This window comes from Convolutriloba macropyga, unplaced genomic scaffold, assembly GCF_964194025.1.
Source record: "Convolutriloba macropyga unplaced genomic scaffold, txConMacr16.3 SCAFFOLD_6019, whole genome shotgun sequence".
In the NCBI taxonomy this organism is placed as follows: Eukaryota; Metazoa; Xenacoelomorpha; order Acoela; family Convolutidae; genus Convolutriloba; species Convolutriloba macropyga.
Window position 1 is genome coordinate 1 of NW_027452229.1, and position 14,367 is coordinate 14,367.

General features: G+C 34.1%; 1 protein-coding gene across 1 annotated transcript; it reads left to right on the top strand.

The window, feature by feature from the left end:
• Positions 1-890: 890 nt before the first annotated feature.
• On the top strand, positions 891-12,412 carry LOC142357312 (uncharacterized). The gene is made up of 4 exons (XM_075408959.1): positions 891-1,035; positions 9,840-10,076; positions 10,929-11,012; positions 11,933-12,412. The coding sequence occupies exons 1-4, from the start codon at positions 984-986 to the stop codon at positions 12,382-12,384; spliced, it is 825 nt and encodes a 274-aa protein (XP_075265074.1). The 5' UTR covers positions 891-983; the 3' UTR covers positions 12,385-12,412.
• The last annotated feature ends 1,955 nt before the right edge of the window (positions 12,413-14,367 follow it).

The window sequence follows — 14,367 nt, forward strand, 5'->3', positions numbered from 1 at the left end:
TGATTACAAATCGTTTCATTTTGGGAATTAGAATAAATTTTATTGGAAATAAGTTTATGATAAAAAGAAGTGTAGGTGAAAACAGGTTATGGAGCGACGGTTAGTCAAGTAATTCAGTAACACTGTATTTTTCTCTAAACATATTTGTTTTTTGCTTGCCATTTAGGGATCATTAATTGTCCGTGATAAAAACTGCGACAAATATTTTTCTGATCTTTCTTATTTATTATTCAGCCCCCCACGGAATAATATCCCCATTATGGTATGGTTAACATGAGGGTTGTGACGGCATATGATATACGACCATTACTCTATTTTGAGAAGAACCCCATTTTTCAACTAAGATTTGCGTGCAGTGCTTAAAGTGCGTATCTAACAATTATAAATTACTAGTAAATTTTAAAATTGTAAAATCTGCAATTTTAGATGGTGATATTGAGTTTTACTCTGGACCAATGTTGAAAGACACACGTGCAGGTTTGAAAATGCCAAACCTCTGCAGGTCCAGAGTCTAAATTTTCAGATTTTTGTAATTTCAAGTGCCGAATTTCACACTTGAAGTTCGGTTTTCAAGCAAGTTTACGTGACTCTTGCTAAAAATCACTTAACACACTCACCTGCACATTTTAAAATGCCGAAAGTCTGCAGTGCAGAAGTCAAAATGCCAGAAATTCCTACTTAGCCAGAATTTGACTTCCGTTGACTTTCGACATTTCACAACGTGCGCTTTTCGTGTTTTAAGCATGGTTACGTGACTCTGCCGAAGTCACATCGAAATTCTGACTAAATATCTCGAACCGCTTCGCTATTCTCGATAAACCGCAGAAGTTCTCAGTGACTTCAAACAGAATCACGTAACCATTACTTATAACAGTCAAATGGTTCTCGATTAAAGCCAGATTTCCTCAATGACTTCATCACAGTCACTTTGCATCAAATGAGTTTTTTAGAACTTTCACGACTTTGACAATCTGGAGTACATTATGGTTCGGAATATGACCAACACTAGCGATTGGGACGGCTATCAGGACTTCGGTACAATTCAATTGTTCAGTTCGCTTTATAAACAAAGTACGGCTCTGGGTTCTCTTCAACTCCTTATTAAGTGTCAGAATCTATTCTGCCCCCTGGTTTTTGGGCACAAATCTTTTACGCCCCTCAGAGCGCACGTGCTAATTTTTTACATAGTAACGTGCTATATAGCAACACTTAAATTATAAATTGTAACTGCGGTGGGGGCATACAAAACTGGGATTAGACCTCAAAATTAATAGAAGGACTTAAAAAAAACAAAAAAAATCAATTAAAATTAAAAAAAATCGTCATACTCTTTTTATTCGTGCTTCATATTGATTGAACTCGCCACTCCATTTTGACTTTAAAAAATGTCAAAAGTTGTCACCAGATCTTAAAAATCATACCATGGTAACTCCTGAATTACGATCCACAGAATTAAATAAACTGAAAATTTGCACATCAAACAACAAATTATCAGGTAAAAACAAACTTTGATAGCCTCCTACTGTTCTGCGCCATCACTGACCACAAGTATGACATAAAAACATCAGACTACATATCACGTAATACCAACGGACGAACCAGACAAGGCTCCAATTTCAGCTTCAACATTCCCAAAACCAGACTCAAAAGGACCGACAATAACTTCTGGACACGAAACGGAACACTGCTCAACATTCTGAGTAAACATATCGACTTAACATCGAAAAAAAAACAGAAAAGCAGGAATAACACAGCAGTTTTGGAAATTCTTCGAAAAGTTCAACGAAGCCAATCTATGTACTTGGAGGATACTCTGCTAATGCACGAACTGTAACCAACATTCCAAACTTACTCACTAATGACATAAAGGGTGAAAACCCATGGTATATCCCTAAAAAATTCGCTACTAATACTACTACTACTACTATAGTCAACCAAGCATAGGGTCCTACTTGCATACAAATCAACAAAAGAGACAAAAAACTAGACACGATTAAAGGGTTACATTTTTGGATAACAAATGTCAACATCATGAAAAAATTAAATACATATTATACCACTATTTGCATTAGACATGCATGGCACAGAAACCCGTTTTGTTGCGGAAATCAAATTTAAAATATACAAAAAAGGACAACGATTGAGGAAATAGCCGAAAAATTTAGATCTTTAAAAAAACCGAAGAATAAAGGTATAAATGTCAACAAAACAACTAATTGATCAAAGATGAAAAATTATGATTGATCATTCGGTTGAAGCAGATCTTAATTACATTCTAGGGCACAAATATTCGAATTTACAAGCAGATGCATATGAGCTATAGCAAATTTTGAAATTTTTTTGCTGTGATGAAAACATAAACAACCTTTCTTAGCTAATATGACACGCTCTTGCAATTAATCGCCAGCTTCTGTATTAGAAAGAGAAGCAAACTTTTTTTTCAACTTATTGTTATCATTCTTTACTTCGGTTAATTTCAACTGTTATTTTTTTTAAAAAAAAAACCATTTGTCTTCCTAGCATAATACAAGTTTTCAACCTTCGAGTTCTAACGAGATTTATAGATTATATTTAACTTGGGTGCAACATATGTTTTTTGACAGTAAAAATTAAATAGCAGAAATCTGGGGTATGGAGAATCTTTAATTTATATTGAAATGAAGCTTTGCTGAGAAAACTTTCTCCCAAAGTTGATCTCTTGATGCCTATCCAGTGTTTTTCCTATTGTTCTCACGGTATGGTTATTCTCTGTGATTTCGAGGTAACATGAAAAACAGTTTATCGTACATAAAACTTCTTGCAGTAACCATTTCATAATTGACATTAATTCTCAGAATTTTGTTCATAAGTATCTGATTTATAAATTGAAAAATACGTTTAGATTTTAAAAACAAGTAATAATAGTTGTTCCGGTGGGTTTTTGTTCAGAAAAAAACAAATAATTATAGTTGTTCCGATGGGTTTTTTGTTCAGTCAATTTTGGCTGTTCGATATTCTCATCATAGAGAGTTGAAACATGTATCATTAGAAAGCTCGTCCAGCGTAGATTATGTATTGAAAAGATTCATTTTTATTTTCGTTTTTACAGAGAGTTATTGAGGCTTAAAATTTTGAGAAAAATAAAGTGAATTCAGTTGTTTCTATTCGTATTTTCCATAATTTTTGTTAAATTTTTGTCAATTTTGCTAAAACTTGCTAAAATTTTTGAAAAACCATAGTATTGGTTTCACGGTTAGAGACAGGGAAAGCTCGCCAATTTGTTTTATCCGAGTTTTCTGGTTGAAATTTCCTCTAAATTCTTTTGATTTTGAAAGTTTTCTTAAATCAAATAAGGCTCCAAAAAGGTTTTTGTTTCCTGCTTCGTTTTATTACGCAGGAAAAAGACACATAATATCTGCTGCCATAAACTTTGAAAACTCCAAAACTAACTGTACATTTCTTTCCAGTAGGAATTTTCTGGAATTAGGATTTTCGGTTTTTCGGAAAATGAATCTAATAATCATACAAAAAACATGATTTTTTTGTGGTTTATTGAAACATTTCATTTGCTAAATGATCAAATTTGCAAACTTGTGGAATTATTTATTGTTAGGTTTGAGCTCATAATGGATTCTTACAATCAATAAATCTTCGGATTCAATTAAGGCGCGGTCTTTTTCAAATTTTTTTGGGAAGTTCTCTTTTTGTTGTGTTGATTACGGACAGGAATTATTTCAAATCATGGCCCAACCAATGAAAGTTTCTAAAAACAACAAAAAAAGTCTATATGAAAATACATAGTTGTTTATATTTGTTTTATGTTCAAGTAATGTTTTTTAGCTTTGATGCTACGAAATATCATAACATTTTTGTGAAATTTTCACATTTCCTGAAATTGAGATATTTATTTATTTTTTTCAACTAATTATATTAAGTATAGCTTCAGTTGGCAGAGCAGAAATGTGTAAATTGAGGTAGCTCTGGGTGACCACAAAAATTTGAGGTAGTTATTTATTTTTTTCAACTAATTATATTACGCATAGCTTCAATTGGCACAGCAAAATTGCGTTACAAATAATTTCAATGACTTCCATGAATAGCAGGCAGTTTTAACGACTGCGAAGCAGCTCTCTCACAAAACTTATTGGGTTTTTGGCTTTGCCTGTAATTTTGGTTCTTTACGTTTTTGTTCGGCATATTCCGGCCAATGAAAAGCCCTAATTGCTTCCATAGGTGTTCAAATGAATATATTTTTTGATTTCGGATTCTTAATGACTTTCAGTTAATATTTTTTAAGAAAACAGTTTTCTACTTCCCAATTTTTGCAAATTTTCCTGTATTTGGGGTTGTTATTTGTTCTCTTTTCAATTTATCACATTAGCAATAGTTCCAAATGGCTTTGAAGGAATGTGCCAAAGAAACTTTTGGAAGAGTTCAGTGAATAGCCTATAGTTTTAACGGCTGCGCATCCGTGCTCTTCCAATTTTTATTACGTTTTTTTTGGTTTTGCCTCTAAATGTCGATGTTTTTGTTGTCGTTCGGCATATTCATGGCAATAGAATAACTTGATTGCAACCACAACTGCTCAGCTGAATCTATTTCCTGATTTCAGATTTTAGCTAACTGTTTTAAAGACTTTCAATTAAATTTTTCATATAATATTTTTTTTGTTACTCCTTTTGTTCTCTTTATCGTCAACAAGTAACACAGTCTTATTATTGAAGAAAACTCATCAATTCTACGTTGCTCTAAACAATTTTTTGACTATTGGTTATGTTTTGACAGATGTCTATAGAGCTAAGAAATGTGTTTTTCATAAAAATTTTGTGAGTTTTGGATGCTTGTCTCTATTTGTGGTTTCTTTTGTTCTCTTTTCCACAGAGACCCTACACCTAGAAAACACAGTTTGATTCAAAGGGAAGCAAAACCAATCATTTAATGGCTTTAATCAGGTTAATGTTTTTTTGGTTTTTAACGTATTATAGATAAAATGGCTTCAACAGTGTGGCTTCAATACTTTGTTTGTGATATTTTGCGTTCTGTCCGTATTTATTGTTTTTGTTGTTGTATGATTTGGTCTCAAAAAAGCATGCTCAACTGGATTCCTGAGAAGTTGCAAAATGGGAAGTTGCAAAACGAGAATTTTTTGTGTATTTTTGATCTTTGTCATATTTATGTTTTTTCGTTCAATTTTTAGCGGGGTCTCCGTAACGGCTGCATCTTGTTTCTAGTAAACCAAGACCCAATCTTTATAATAGCCTTATTTTAAACTAATGGTTTGCTGGCTTCGGCACTAGGCATTTCAATTAGAAAAGTGGGATTTTCGGATATTTGCTGAGTTTTATTCTGAGTTTTATGTTTCCTTTCCACATTATCACTTTAATGGGCCGGCCCAATTGGCGTTGACAAAGTGCACAATTACCGTTGTTTTTGCTTCTCCATAAATCATCTGTGTTTTCAGTGGTTGCTGCACCGCGTTCTTGTTAATTTCAATTATTTTTTTTGGTTCGTCTCTGCTTTTTTTTCAGACGTCCGACATTTTACGGTTAATGACAAGTCGCAATTGCTTCTTATGACGCATAAATTAGCCTTCCTAATGAGCCGAGTTGATACGACGTGGATTCAATCAATTTGAATTTGGTGGTTTTCATAGAGAGAAGTGTATTTTTGAACTTTGTTCATTTTGCTCTTCCTTGTCGGCCTGTCATCGAGTTGCATCATTGAGAGTTCTTATAACTTATCTAATGAACATATAATGAAGTACAGGTTGATTTGTTTAGATCAGGTTTTATCGGATTCCTTTTTCATTTTGTTATTTTCTGTTTTTCAAATATAGTAATCGAGTTTTGGTCGTAATTAATGTTTGCATTTTTTTGTGTGTATCTTGTCCAGTACTCTCATTGATGGCAAGTCTCATCGGCTCTCTAATCTAGGATTAGTTTTTCACTTACTTGTTTGTTGAAAGATATGCGAATTTTTGAACCTCGCTTTCTTTTCCTCATTTGGTAGACTAATAAATCAAAACGTGGATGGGCGGGGTCGGAAAATCATGTGCAAACGCACAACACCGAGCCTCGTTGTTTTACTTGTCGTTTAAAACATGCAAATGTCAGATTTGCGTCAAAGTAGAAACTAAGTGCCCACAAGTTACGAAAACAAAAGTAAAATATGTGTAAAATCTCGGCACTTTTTTTCGAAACTGATCGTTGAATGAATTTCAACATGTTTTTGAATATTTTATAGTTTTTTCTGTGGAGTATCAGAGCCTATAGCTGGTATTAATCAAACTTATTATCCCCATCTTTAGTTTGTTTTTGTCGTGCAATAACATTATTCTGCTTAATTTTGTAAACAGCCTTTAAAACAATTAAAATTTGAACGGTCTTTTATTTAAATCATGTAGCATTCAACTTCTGCATCAAAGCAGAGTTGAGATGTCAAACTATAACAAGTTGCCCCCCCCATTACGTTAATGAGTATTTCGGATCTATTCAGCCCCCCCCCCACCAATTGTCTTTTATGCTTCCTACTTAAAAATTATATGTTGTTATAGCATGTTACTATGAAAAAAATACCATAGTAACGTTCTATATGCGGACATCTAAGTTATATGTCCACTAAGTTGAGGGTAGAGGGGGGGGGGGGTGGAGGCAGAATAGAGGTCCAGTAATTCTTGCCACATTAAATAATTTCACCTTTCTTCCAAAGTTTGGTCTGCAAACTCTAACATTAAATCTCACAGACTAAAACTGGGTTAATTGTTTTTTACCTCACAAAAATTGTCGTGTTTTGCATAAATATTGACAACATTCAACAAAAGTTCTTCCACTTGTACATATCATTTTAGTACAACAAAATGCAAAAGCTCTTCATGCTTCAAAATATAAGATCTATATACAAAAATTTAGATCAGCTTCAAATTCTTGTAAACAGTTTAGATAGTCTACCCTTAGCCGTCTGCTTAACAGAAACATGGATAAATGAAGAGTATGACACTGTTTGTTTGCAACTAGATGGTTATCAAAAAATCGTCACAGTCAGTAGGGGTGTAAAGCGAAATCGAGGCGGAGGAGTTGGTATTATTCTGAAAAATAAAATAAAGTTCGAAACAGTCAGCAACTACACCAGCAATGAGTGCCAAATTTTGACACTGAATTTTTTGCTATAATAATTTAAAAGTTTTTTAACTACAATATACGTCAAACCAAACACGTCCAACGAAAAACTAAGCACAAGCTTAGGAAACCATTTTGAGAAAGTTGTTATTCCGGAAGACTGTATGTCAGTTATATATGGTGATTTCAATATAAATCATCACACCGTTTCTTCAAAGTTGAAAACATTGCAAGAAGCCTTGCTGTCTTTTGACCTGCATTATGCAGAAAATGCGAACTGCACTAGAAAAACAAAGACTAATAACTCCTGTATTGATGCCGTGTATTCCAACGTAAAAATTGATCTGAAAGTGTCACAAACTACGCTAACAGATCATTATACGCTCTTTTTTGGATTCTCGGGACACAAATTGAATCATTCAGAAAAAGAAAATGATGATGATCGTAGGATTAAAATGTGGACAAAACTTAATGATTCAAACGTAATTATTAATCTTCAGAACGAAAGACAAAAACGATCAACTCAAATTCAATGCACTATGTAACAAGCTGCAAAAACTGATCAGAAGAGAAAAGGAAATGTATTATCAGCGGTTAATGAATGCAGATGGTCAGAAAAACTCTAAATCTTTTTTTGACTGCATTAGCAGATTAAAAGGCAAAGTTGCATCGCAAGATAGGCTCAATAAAGAGACAGCTGATAAATTCATAGACCATTTCTCTACAGTTGGTAAAACATTAGCATCAAATTTTGAGTCTAAAAGTGAGAATATTTCTAAAAGCAGTAGTAATAGTGTACAATCAATGCGACTAACCAGGGCAACTTCGCTGGAAGTACGGGAAATAATAAATAAAATGCGAACCAAATATAGCACAGACTGCTTTGAACTGAACAACTTTTTTTTGAAGAAACTCGAATGGGTAATTGTGCCAATACTAACAAAATTAATCAACAAATGTATCGGTGAAAGAAGTTTTCCACCTTGCCTGAAAGAAGCTATCATAGTAGCAGTACATAAAAGTGGTGATGTCCGGGAACCATCTAACTTCAGACCAATTTCTCTACTTCCAACTGTTGCAAAAGACTTTGAAACATTTCTGTACAACAAAATATTTAATTTTTTGGAAGTTTTTGATCTCCTGGATGCAAATCAATATGGTTTCCGACGACAAAGGGGAACAATTGATGCATTAGCGCATTTTGTTGAAAACGCTAGGGACACTTTAGAAAACCAGACAAAGTGCTCGATAGGTTTGTTTCTAGATTTGAAAAAGGCATTTGACACGGTTGATCATAATTTACTACTTAAAAAAATTGCTAACATAGGTTTGAGAGGCCCAATGCTTGAAATTATGAAATCTTACTTATCCGACAGAAAACAAATTCTTAGATATGGTGCTGCAAGAACGAGTCCAAGAACTGTTACGTTTGGCGTGCCGCAAGGTTCAGTTTTAGGACCACTACTTTTCATCATATACGTCAATGACATCAGACAACAATGCAGCTGCTCTACAATAAAGCTCTATGTCGACGATACTGCTCTGCAGCCAAAAAAAAGTGCAAATGAAGTTTTTTTCAAAGTGATATTGACAACATCGGCCTCTACTTAAGCGATAACAAACTGAGGCTCAATGTTGAAAAAACGATTAATCTAAACTTAGGTTTTAAAACTATGATGAATGTTCTAAGACTGAACAATGCAACCCTTGAAAAGAGCAACGAAGTAAAGTATCTAGGCATTTTGCTGGACAACAAATTTGATTTCAAAAAACACATAAATAGCGTCGCTGCAAAATTGACCAAATATACGGGATTGTTCTACAAACTGAGGTTTATATTGAGCATTAAACAATTAGTTTTAGTATATAAGTCTTTTGTTCAACCGGTTATACAATATGGAGTGCTTACTTACGGAACTGCAAGCAAGACAAGCCTGAAGTTTATCGAAGTGAAAATTAAACAAATTTTGCGAATTATTTTCAGGAAACAAAGTCATCAATCAACAGCGAACGAACGGGAAAAATATGGAATCTTCCTGGTGAAAGAGCTACATATTTATGAGCTTTTAATATTTTTAACCAAAACAATTAGGCGGGAACATAAAAATGAAGTTTTTAACAGGTTTATTGATGATTCAGAGCTTGTGGGGCTAGATGAGAAAAGAACAACAAGTAAGAAACTAAAACCTAGCAATCAATTTACTGGTATCAACCCAAAGAGAATTGGAATACGAATAAGGAAATTGCTAAATTATAAACTTAAGTTCGACTCAAAATATGTTCACTCTATAAAGAGTTGCTACAAATCTGGAATTAATATACACCACCATACTTTTCTTGAAAATTTTATACAAGGAAATGATATCATAGAACTTTTTTATTAGTTTTTTTGAGTAATTGTCTAAAACATTATTTTTTTTTATTTTTATCCTTTTACAAAAACTCAACTGTTTCCTCACGTGTACTTGCTGACACTCAATCTATTTAAACATTAAAAACAAACCAATATCAACACCCTACCCCCACCCCTATTTGCTAACAAACTGCTTCCCAAAGGCATCACACGACTAGGCTTTTTTGCCTTTTGATGACCTTTTGAGTATGTATATGTAAACCTCATTGAACAATGTTGTTTGTTTATACATACTTGAGAACAATTTATTATTATTATTATTATTATTATTATTATTATTATTATTATTATTAACGAATTAATTGAACTGAATAACTGATTTGCAATATCAGTGTACAAATACTCTCTCAACCCAAAAGATTTCAACGTCGATCACATTCGGCCATACGACCCAAAAGACGAGATCAAAAACACGACACTGATTAAGTTCATCTACGACTACATTGCACTGGAGATTGCCCCTATTGTGAACTTTGACATCTTTACAGACCGATTGTGTGACAGTGCATCTGATAAACTGGAGAAAAGAGTTGACACGAAATTTGAGAATGGATTTCGATATTTAAAAGGTGAAGGGTCACTTTAAGCTGCTTTCAATTCAAGCTGTTTTTAATGTAAAGTTTTAGCTGTTTTTAAGGCAAAAAAGCAATTTATAAGGTAAAAATCAGGGTTTTTTAAGGGGAAATTTTATGGTGTTTTTCAGGTAAAATTCAAGTTAGTGCCCCATTGATTTAAAAGGTAATGATAAAGTAAATTGCAGGTATGCTAAGGTCAGGCAAAATTACCTTAACGTGTTATGGGTAAGTTAATGTGCCTTTTCGGGTTAAAGAGCCTTAACTAAGAGTGTAAATTAATGTCAGCAAACTTTAAAATTAAATCCAATTTTTTTAAAATGTTTTTGACAAAGCAAATTCACAAATTCGGCGTTATGTTGTGATAAACAATGAATCCTTTCTGCTCATTGCATGGGAACATCATTAGGTAAGCAGCGGTCTGTTTTCACTATACCCTATTTTTTTATCGGTTTCACCCCTATTTTTCACCCCTATTTGTTCAATCCCATGTCATTTCGCCCCAATTATTACACCCCTCTTTCATTTCACCCCGATTTTAATCCTCTATATAGTTGGTACTAATAGTGTTTAGAATAATTCGGCCATGCCTCAGCCGATCGTGGGCCTGGATATGATACCATAACAAAACCCAACATAGGATTAAATTATTCGCCTAATTATGAGAAAACATACTTTATTTGCCGACTGCTAATTTGTGGGGTGAAATCAGAGGGCGTTAAGATATAAAGGTGTTGAATGAATCGGGATGAAAAGAAAAAAACCATTTTTATCAACCCTTCGTTTCAGACTGTTCTTTTCACAAGCAGCACTTAACTCTAAATTGAATATATTTCTATATTATTGCAGTTAGACTGGCGTGTGGATATGATGGAGAGGAGATGACAGAGGTCGAACTGTCACAGGATGTGGTCGATTGCTACTACCACGACGGTTAGACTCAAATTCCCCTCTTTCTGCTCTCGTTAGAGGGTTGTGACAAAACAACCTGATATAAATCGTGCTTCGGGTAAATTTGACATAACTTGACAAGAAGCTTTACCTGTTCAACTTATACCTGGCTAGAGAGATGAAGCCTCGAGGAACAAGAAAGAACATGTAAATGGGTTCCCAGTGAACAGAAACTTGGTACACCTTGATAAGAGATGCATGATCTTGACACTTTTGCTAAACTTGAAGCATCTTGCCAAGGTCTTGAAATACCAACATTTCATGGTAAATCTTGATAAGATCTTGGTAATATCTTATCAAGATAGACGACCAAGAAAATTTCTTGAGAGCTCTTGACAAAATCTTGATAACAATTATTATCTCTTCTGATCGCTGCTCGACGTATCTCATCCTCAGAAAAGAAATCGAAGTCTTCTGCGAACCAATCTTCCAAGTTTGTACAAATCTTGATATTTTCATGATAAGTACCATTGCAACATTTAACAAGATTTAGTATGTTTCTTATCAATGTGTACCAAGTTTCAGTTCACTGGGTTGTAAGAGATGCCCAAGTTTGAGATCATAAGATAGGTCGGTGTAATGGTTCGACCAGCAAGCTCCAGTATTAGATGTGTTCAAGCGTGTTCAAACCCAGTGATTGTCAAACGTCTCAATATTTACAAAACAAGATAGCTTTGATGTACAGAAAAATTTGTTATGATGTTTGTTGTTTTTTTTTTACTTCGCCGTTATGATGAAGAGCAATGTCAGGGAAAAATCGTGTATCAAAATAACAGACTATCGTATCAATTTGGACAGCTGAAATTAGTAGTTAGTTATTATTCGACATATTCTCTATTCTATTTATTGATTTTTTTTATATCTCTATTCTATATATTGAAGTTAGTCACTTCTAATCGTAGGCGAGGTCGTCTTCAATGGCAATACGATTCTGGTTCAGAACCCGTGGGGTGAAAAAGCCCAAGCCAAGAGAGACCACGAAAAAGTGGAAGAGATTGCGGGGAAGGGGACGACGGCCTCCTCTGCAAACAAGAAAGAAAACCCAGCTCACACTTCCTCAAAGAAATCTCAAACATCTCCAAAGGGAACTCAGGGTTCCCATGGAACGTCGACAACTGGACCCACACCTCCTGGAACTCCAGCAACGTCATCAACTTCGGCAGCTCCTAAAACCTCTGGTGATACAAAAAGTACGAAAGCGAAACCACATGAAAAGCATGAGTCAGATCATGGCAACAGCGGATCAACTTCTAGTCCGACTGTTACCGGAAAGCCAACTGGCAAAACTACAACACCCAGCACCATATCTAAATCTGAAAAGCCTCCTGTCGATGAAAAAGCTGTCAAAATGTGATTGATATGCCTTTAAAAATATTTGGAAAAAATCTATGCTAATTTAAAAAATGTTTGGGAATGAAAAAAAAAACGTGTTTTTCTCTAGCTAAATTCAAGATATTCATTAAAGGCTGTGAATTTTTTTTGGAAACCAATTGGCTCGAGCATTTTCTAGCATTTGTAAGTCTAAACAGGGTAATTGATCCGGCATCATACTATCGAGGCCTTATAAACGCAAGGTAGTTTATTCTCTCCATTTTGGGCAATTAGCTCATTTCCCGCAGGGGGGTAAAGTTACAACGGGGAGAGGAGAGCCTATCAAACGTGAAAAATTGAAATTATTTTTAAATTTTATCATCGTTTATTGGGCGGATTTCTCGCAGATGAAGACGTCATTGTGGAAAAGGAAAAGTCTATCATAAAGCCATCGTTACGAATTTATGATTTTCCTTACTGAAATGGGTTTTGAAGCTCTAAATTTTGTAGGATAATTTAGGGCGCTAATTTTCAATAAGCTGATACTCAAATAACTCCTATTTACATTTCTAGCACTACCAATGGCTGCACATACCACTATCATTCTAAAAATGAGCACATTATAAGTTTGTTCTATTGATAATAACTTTTATTTTAATCACAAAAGGATAATACCCACCTCTCCAGTAGCCTTTTCCAACATAGAACAAACACGAGGAACGTAACTTTTAACCAGTTCTTTCTGGTCCTACGTGATACTACAAGTTATCACTTCCTGATAGTCTTAGCTGATAAACATTTCTCAAAAAGGTTTTTACTTGTGCTTAACTAAAGATTTGAAAAATGCTTCCCCAAATTTGGATTTTTGCTATGCAAAAGTCTTTAAATATACCAGCTCATACTGTAACCCAAAAACTGATCGTAAAATTTTAAAATTGTTAAGAAAAACGCCAGTGATCTATTAAAAATTCAAATAAGGAGAGCAAGCTCATGATCACTTAAACAAACTTTTTACTACCCTAGTTCAGAATACAGAACAAAAACGACGCACGAAATAGTTCGGTATCTTCGGGTTATCCACAAAAGAAATCGTCGGTATGTTCGGCTTGCTCGGTAAATTCAGTTTCAAACGAAAATAATTGCCGGTATGATCTGTCTGGAACGTAAGAAAGCTTCTGTAAGTTCGGTTTAGCCGGATTCGGTATGTTCGTTCTGGAAAGTTAAAAAAGTTATGTAATTTCGGTTTAAAAAGAGTCGGTCCGTTCGGTTAATAGACGTTAGAAAAGTTCCGTATCTTCGATTTCATATCTTCGAAAAAATCGGTATGTTTGTTTTCAACATAAGAAACCTCCGGTATGTTTGTTAAGGATTATTATTAAAGACATGAATTATGTATGTGTGTTTGCATGTATGTATGTATGTATGTATGTATAAATGTTTTATGTATGTATGTATGTATGTATGGTATGTATGTATGTATGTATGTATGTATGTATGTATGTATGTATGTATGTATGTATGTATGTATGTATGTATGTATGTATGTATGTATGTATGTATGTATGTATGTATGTATGTATGTATGTATGTATGTATGTATGTATGTATGTATGTATGTATGTATGTATGTATGTATGTATGTATGTATGTATGTATGTATGTATGTATGTATGTATGTATGTATGTATGTATGTATGTATGTATGTATGTATGTATGTATGTAATGTATGTATGTATGTATGTATGTATGTATGTATTAATGTAGAGTAGTAGAGAGTAATGAAGTCTTTAGGGATATACCATTGGTTTCACCCCTTTATGTCATTAGTGAGTAAGTTTGGAATGTTGGTTACAATTCGTGCATTGGCAGAGTATCCTCCAGGTAAACAGGTTTGCTTCGTTGAACTTTTCGAAGAATTTCAAAAATTGCTGTGTTATTCGCGCTTTTCTGTTTTCTTTTGTCGTTAAGTCGATATGTTTACTCAGAGTGTTGTGCAGTGTTCCGTTTCGTGTCCAGAAGTTATCG